Here is a 7,375-nt window from a genome sequence, read left to right as displayed (position 1 = left end):
TGGCTATTGGCATCCGATAGAATCCCCTAGAGTGACTTTCAAGGCCAAAACTCTTTAGCTCTGCAGTATTTTTTACGGAGATTTCGGATTGGAATATGGAATCCGCTAGAGTTGCTCTTAGACTTCACCGAAACTAGCCCAAAAATGGACTTCGCCAAACCTACTGTTGCGAATCATAAGTTAAGGCATGTAAGAAAATTTCCCTGGTTGACATCTTCCCTTTCCTAAAGTTTCCTGAGATGTGCCCTTTCCTACCTTAAACAACTATCATGGTTCAGTAGTCGGAACAAGACTTGCCCTCTATAGTTATTACATTACGTATAACATTAACATGTACCTCCGGAACAAATCCACACGCCTACACAATCTGGTACTCGAACCACATCGATCCATGGCTGCAATGCAGGAGCAGGCGCCGGCGCGGACGCTGGGGGAGTCGCTGGCACACGAACCCCGTCACAAAATCTGGATGGTGGCCGTCTTCCTGCAGATCGTGTGGCCTGCCGTCATCACGGCTTGTCTATACGGCCTCGTATCGCTACAGGGGCTGGGCTTTCGCTCCTTCTTCCGCGGCGCGCCGTGGCGGTTGCCTCTGGCGCTCTCGTACGGCTTCTACTGGTCGCTGCTCTACCTCATCAGGTTCTACGCGGAGCTGTTCCTGCCGCGCACGCCGGAAGCAGTCGCCGACAAGCTCGTCAACGTAGGAAGCGGCGTCGGCGTATGCATCAGTGTCATTGTGATCCCCGTGCTGGCGTGCGGCGTCAAGGACGGCCGCGTGCTGGCCGGGTGCACCGCCTTGGTGGGTGTGATCATTGTCGGCCTCGCCGCGTTTTGGGTGTGGCTTGCTCGCACATACGGCGGAGATGGCGACTTGTCGGAGGGGTCTACTACGCTGCCACCAGCAGAAGCACTAGAAGAAGGGCTGCAGCATCCTGTTCCACCACGCCTACCTGTATAGATATTCACTCATTTCGGCCGTATATTTCTCCTCTTTCTCTTTTGATTTGATCAGACCACCTGCATACAAAGTGTTTATTTGTATTATAGGAAATTAAGTGTTTATTTGTCGGGAAACACAGTACAGACGTAAACACTCATACATACAAATATGTACACTCATCCCTATCAATGCACACACGCACACCCTGCCCCTATGAACACTTCCAAGAGACTGAGGGGACACATCATATTGAGATCAAAAATGCTAAACACACAGGCCCCATTACGGGACTTTCCATACAATTCTCTCCGCCCTCCTTATTTTCACCGGGGCGGGACTCCCTTCCTCCCCCTTAATCCAATAAATAACTGTCATGTCAAGATTAGCCTGTAATGGTCCTGTAATCCTTCGTTGATGTAGCATTGCCGTATGGAGATTGACGAAGTCGCCACATACGTCTTTATAGTCGATGGGAACGTCTCGTCCCACTGAATGCACATCGATGGAACGTCTGAAATAAATTTAAAAAAAATGCGAACACTTGTGTCAAGTCTAGAAGGCCTGAAATAAATTCAGAGAAAATGCAAACACTCGTGTCTAAGTCCAAGCCTTGAACTCTGATGGGCTGAGAATACCATTATTCTCCTAACCATCCAGCACAAGTTAGTTCCGCCAATAACAGGCTGCTAATATGTACGTCCAAGCGACGGTGCTCATCGTCATCTTAAACGTGGACACATTAGTGTTCCGCCAGTTTGATCATTTTCTAGGCCGTAAAAAAATGTCTTGCTGTGATTGTTCCACTCCCGAGGAAATTATATCTCCCACACAAAGAAAAAAAAAGGAGATAAGAAACTATGTCTAGCTAGTTTGGCTCTATTCTGTAGGGAAGATGCAGCGGATTAGTGGACATAGAGTATCTTGTCCCGACCCATGCTCCGTGATGAACAGTAAAATCAATATAAATACTAAAAATTTAAAAATTCTGAATTTTTTTGGGTGCAAACTTTGACAAATGTTCTTGGTGCTTGCAAATTTTCATCCCGACATAATATTCATGAAAGTCGTGGTAAAAAAATCAACACTCCAAAAATGCTATTTTCGAAAGCATTTGGTGTTATTTTTGTTTTTTGCCATGACTACCACGAATGGTATTTCGGAGTTAAAATTTGCAAGCACTGAGAACATTTGTCAAAGTTTGCACCCAAAAAAATTAGTTTTTTTTTGGGATTTTTTTCATTCTTTTCGGCATTTACTATTCATCCCAACCTCAAATGAGCCCGGGAATAGAACAGGACCTCCGCAGATTAGTGTCTCTGGTAGTTGTGGATTTCACCTGAACCATACAAAGGAGGGTTTTTTTGTCTTTTTTTTTGCGCTTTCCTCTTTTTGTTTCTACCCTTGGCATGCTCAAGGCAAATGAACTGAATTGATGGGCTTTTTAGGAAATGACATTGAACCGGTTCTACATAAACCACCCGGTCTTTGTTTTTAAAGAAAAATCGTATGGTTAGTCCGACTTTTTCCGGATGGATTGCTCGAAAGGTCTGCAAGGCTTAAAGAACCGCCGCGGTCACTGGTTCTGGTTTTTTTGGTCCGATCGCCGGGCCGGTTCTGCTGCACATCAGGGTGGCACTAGCAGTTCTCTGCTAAAGTTAGTTCTTTTTTTGACAAATGATGGATTTTATTGACTGAAAATGAAGCTTCAAGTAGATACAAACACACTAAGCACACACCCGGCCTCTACACAGTTAAGATGCACACAATCAACACCAACACATACAGAAAAACCTGCTGGCAAATAGCATAATCATATAAGACCAAAGCTATGCCTAAACGAGGAAAAAAAAATCAAATCAAACAAATCTGCGATCGACAAAATATAACAACAACCGCATCCGCACCAACCATCTCATGACACCATAATGAAAGTGAGATTCTTCAATAGCAACACCATAATGACAGTTGACAACCACCTTGAATGGAGCTCCTAGACCGTCCGTGTCCGGCCACTCGGTGTGGCTTGGGCACTTCCCATGTGACCCATAACTCTTCGCTACTACTCCTTTTCTGGCATATAAAGTCTCCAACAATCGAGGGGCAGTTTTGTTTTATCCAACTGAATGTTGCTAGTGGTGTAAGAACGGAGCATGACAAAAATGTTGTTTTGTCCAAGTGAATGTTACTGGATGCCAAAAAATGCTAGCCGTAAAATTGATGAGTTGAACACATGTGCTTGTTATCCTCTTCCATTTGTACTGGTTAATTTGAGGAAGAAACTACGGTACACAAGATAGGTACCAGGGGAAGATCAGAAAGACACTTCAAGACTCAAGTACTACTTAGTAGTAGTTTCTCGCTTCGTCTTTCCTGTGATTACGAGGTTACGATAGAGCTTACCAAAGGCAGCGAGCTTACAAAGTCATGACAAAAAATGCATTGTATTGTACGTATGGACACACAAACAAAGTAAACTAACACTTCTTGAATGTGTAACATCAACATCACGGTTTAATTAATTCAGGATGCCATGCAACATTTGGATTTCTTATGAACTGAGCAAGCATTTCCGGCCAGGTTCACAGAGACAGACAGAGCACAGGTAGATCACTCGTGCAGGGTTGGAGACGGCGGCTGGAGCTTGGCGTCGAGCACCTCCGAGCAGACGTTGCCCATGGCGCGGTAGAAGGCGGCGAGGCTAGCGAGCTGGGCGACCGACATCTTGGCCATGAGCGCCCGCGCCGCTGCCTCCCGCTCCTCGCTAACCTTGAGCCTGTTCATGTACCCCGACGCGTTCCGCACCGTCGCGCCCATCTGCTTCAGCCGCTTCTCCTGCTGCACGCTCAGCGCCTTGTTCGACTCCAGGAACTCCGCGCCGGCGTCGAGGTCCCCGTCCCGGTGATCCGCCGGATGCTGCGCGTCAGTGTTCTTGCCGAACATGTACATGTTCTTGGCGAGCGAGACGCTCCGGACGATCACCTTGCGCTGCTTGTCCATTTCCTGGTTCAGTTTGGGCGGCGTGGTGACCGTGCTCCGGACGTACACGTGCGCGGCGGCCATCTTTGCCTGGTGTGCCGCCACCGCGCGGACGAACTCTTGGTAGGCCTTGGCGCAGCCGGGGAAGTCGAACTCGTCGGAGCCCTCCTTGCGCATGCGCTCCGGGTGGAACTGGAGCCCCATGAGGAACTTGCCCTCGCCGGGATCGTACGCGTCGGGGTCGTAGAACCCTTCGACCAGCCCGTCTGGCGCGTGCGCCATGGGCACGAACCGGTCCGCCAGGCGCCGCACGCCCTGGTGGTGGTAGCTGTTCACCATCAGCTGGTCGCCGTCGAGCAGCGACTCCGCGAACCAGTCGTGCATCGGCGTGCCGGGGAGCACGCGCACCGGGTGCCGATGCCCGTCGTAGTTGGCATAGTTCATGTGGCAGACGGCCGCGTCCGCCGCGGGGTGGAGCTCCTGCTCGACGTCCTGGTAGAGCGAGCCGCCGCAGGCGACGTTGAGCACCTGCGAGCCGCGGCAGATGCCGAGGAACGGAACGTTGCGCTCGAGGCAGCGGCGCGCGAGGAGGAGCTCGATGGAGTCCTTCTCATGGTCCACGGCGGCGTCGCTCGGGTGGAGGCTCCTCACGGCCTCGAGCTGCTCCTGCGAGAGCGCGTCCCTGGCGTCGCCGTCGCCGCCGGCGTCGTAGAGGGAGGGGTCGATGTCCTCGCCCTCGCAGAGGAGCACGCCGTGGATGGGCTCGAAGGAGTCGAGCATAGCGTGCACGCCGGTGACCCGCGGCACGATGACCGGCACCGCGCCGTAGCCCACCACCAGGTCCAGATGGTACTCTCCTGCATCAATCCATGCATGCAAATGTCAGCATTCTTCCAATGAATCCACCATTATTTCCCCAAAGTCAAGACGAAATACTTACCGACAAAGTCGACGAACTTGTTCTTTCGGACGGTGCGGCGAGAGACGATGAGCACGCGGGGGAGGATCCGGGAGGGCAGATCAGGAGAGGGAGACATGGCTAGGCTAGTTATCTCTTGCCTCCGATTTCTCAACCAGAAGTGATTACTTCTCAATGGTGGGTCGGTGTGTTCTTGTTTGGTTTGTGGGGAAGATGTATCTGGATGGAGGTATTTATAGAAGGGATGATGGATCGATCTTATCACGAAATCATTTGATTCCAAAACTAGAGCGTATTAACATGCGCGCGAGGACTAGTAGTAGTAATTAACTTGCGCCGACGTCATTACCTACGGCGTGTGTGGGCAACCCCGTCTGGGCGCCGCGTGCAAACACCGCAGGTCAAAGTGCCCAAGCTCGATATTGCTACATGCACCCAAACATAAACATTAAAAAAATACTCTAGCTTGTCAGCATAGGTGATTGGTGCATATCCAGGAGTCCAGCACAGCATATGCTACGGATTGCTCTCATCTCTTTAGTCTTCATCCCACAATCACATAAAAATCATAGTATTCATCTAATCTGCCTGAAAGACATGTCAACTTTGGGCTCTGTTTGGATTAGATGAACTTTGAGTTTGTGTTCGGGTAGCTCCAGGTCTTATAGTGGCTAGTGTTCTACGTATCTGTATGTAATTTTTGTTACTTCTGATATTTTTTGTACTGTCATGACAGATGATGAATAGATTGAAAGTTTTTCTAGCAGAAACAATGGCTTTGTCTCCAAAATGGTGTTAGGTAAATAGATAATTTCCAATGCGTTGCAACATGGTATAAATATTCTAATATGTTAGGCCATGATTTACCTGCCCTTATTAATATGATTCTGTAGATAAGTGTTTACCTAATAAATTTCTGCCTGTGATTTACCTACCAAAATAAATTTTAAGATTTTATCTGGTAAGCACTTATTGGCTTTATCAAAGTGAAAATGATAAGTTAATAGGAGGTGGGGCAATTAAGGCGGTTTTCAAAGGAAAAATAACTTCTGAAAAAACCAGAGATATATGAGCGAAAAAATCAAAACAGAGAAAAGGAGGATAAGTACCTAAGGTTGAACGAAGGATACTCTGGATGAAAAAATGTTACTCCCTCCGATTCATATTACCTGTCGCTCAAACAGATGTTATTTTCAAGTATTTATAAGTAGAAGAGATTAATGAAATTGGGCAGATGTGCATCATAAAATGTACAAGATGCATGTGTTTCTACTTGTTTCATGCTTTCGAAGTTATAGCAAATTGAAAATATCCTTCATTTGGAATATTTGAGATATTTACTTTGATTTTCTGATAGAGCAAAATAGTCATGGGTCTTCGACTAATATAACAAGTTTTATTTCAAACGAATATACTACTAGCAACTTACGCTTGCTCGAACCTTATTATCAGCCCCATTATTAACAGACATACGTTGGGTAAACACATGATAACCAACCTTAATTTGTGCCAAATAGGGGTGCAGGGCGGTGCTCGATCCGCCCCTTTCCACAATCAAAATAAATCGTCTTAAGTTGTAAGTTTCCAGCTGGGATTTAGCTTAGTTTGAACTAATTGCCTGGTTACGTGGGACTATGCGGGATGCCTGCTTGCACCGCTAGTGCCAAATCACCATGCTGTGTTTTGGTGATCATTCATATTTTTCACTTTTGTTTTGGCAATTAGACATGAACTTGTTCAAACCTAGCATGTTTGCTCGAAAATTCTAGCATGACTAAAGAAATCTTAGAGGAACGTGGTTCTTGCTTCGCCACTTGATTTTGACAAATTAGCCCTGAAATTTAAGTAGGTTTATTTTGATAAATTTTGTGAGTAGTGAGAGCAGATGCGAACGTGTTTGGTCGTTATCCTGGGTAGGCCGATGACACGCAGCTGATGTGTACGTCCCAGCGTGATGCTCGTCCTCGTCTTAAACGTGGAATGCGTCCGATGTTTAGCTAGTTCGACCGTCTAATCGGCATGCAGGTCAAAGCTTCCGTTGTGATACTAGCTAGCTAGTATGGCTCTACGTTGCGGGAAAGGACAGGTTTCCGATCATAGTGGAGTACTACTAGGTGCAATTTATGCACGTGTTTAGAGGTATCTGTTGGCTTCAAATTTTTGCTGCACGTTTTTGAACATCTGTATGTATACCATTTTTAAGTGCTGGTTGGTTGTAGGAGTAGGATTTTTTGCGTGTGAAATAATTGTATAATTTGGATCACACGTGATCCGCTCTAGCTATTAATTGGTGAGAAAATAGATTCGCTTAATTAGTTCTAGCCGTACCTTTTCTTCTCAAAGGACATAGGCTCACGAGAATATGACAGCTCTATCGGCCCCGGGAGAGATGATTAAGAAAGAACACCAGCAGTGAGGTGCGTTTAGGCAAAATATATGTTTATATGATCGGGGAGGATAGGCACCGAGTCTCTCGCGTGTGCCTTTTACTTTGGCTTTTGATTTTAAAATTTGTATATCTTTTGGACGAAAAGTGCAAA

The 7,375-nt window shown here is 46.9% G+C and overlaps 1 protein-coding gene across 1 annotated transcript; it reads right to left on the bottom strand.

Moving 5' to 3' along the window:
* Positions 1-3,083: 3,083 nt before the first annotated feature.
* On the bottom strand, positions 3,084-5,025 carry LOC123064606 (putative glutamine amidotransferase GAT1_2.1). Its single transcript, XM_044488054.1, has 2 exons — positions 4,857-5,025; positions 3,084-4,773 (listed from the first exon to the last, which is right to left on the bottom strand). The coding sequence occupies exons 1-2, from the start codon at positions 4,951-4,953 to the stop codon at positions 3,548-3,550; spliced, it is 1,323 nt and encodes a 440-aa protein (XP_044343989.1). The 5' UTR covers positions 4,954-5,025; the 3' UTR covers positions 3,084-3,547.
* Positions 5,026-7,375: the final 2,350 nt, after the last annotated feature.

Source organism: Triticum aestivum, chromosome 3B, assembly GCF_018294505.1.
Source record: "Triticum aestivum cultivar Chinese Spring chromosome 3B, IWGSC CS RefSeq v2.1, whole genome shotgun sequence".
NCBI lineage: Eukaryota > Viridiplantae > Streptophyta > Magnoliopsida > Poales > Poaceae > Triticum > Triticum aestivum.
This window is presented reverse-complemented; position numbering and strand designations above follow the sequence as displayed.

Excerpts from the sequence above, each read along its gene's own strand:
- LOC123064606 (XM_044488054.1), bottom strand. The coding sequence starts at position 4,953 with ATGTCTCCCTCTCCTGATCTGCCCTCCCGGATCCTCCCCCGCGTGCTC. Across the intron at positions 4,774-4,856 it reads CAAGTTCGTCGACTTTGTCG|GAGAGTACCATCTGGACCTG; the intron begins GTAAGTATTTCG and ends GGATTGATGCAG.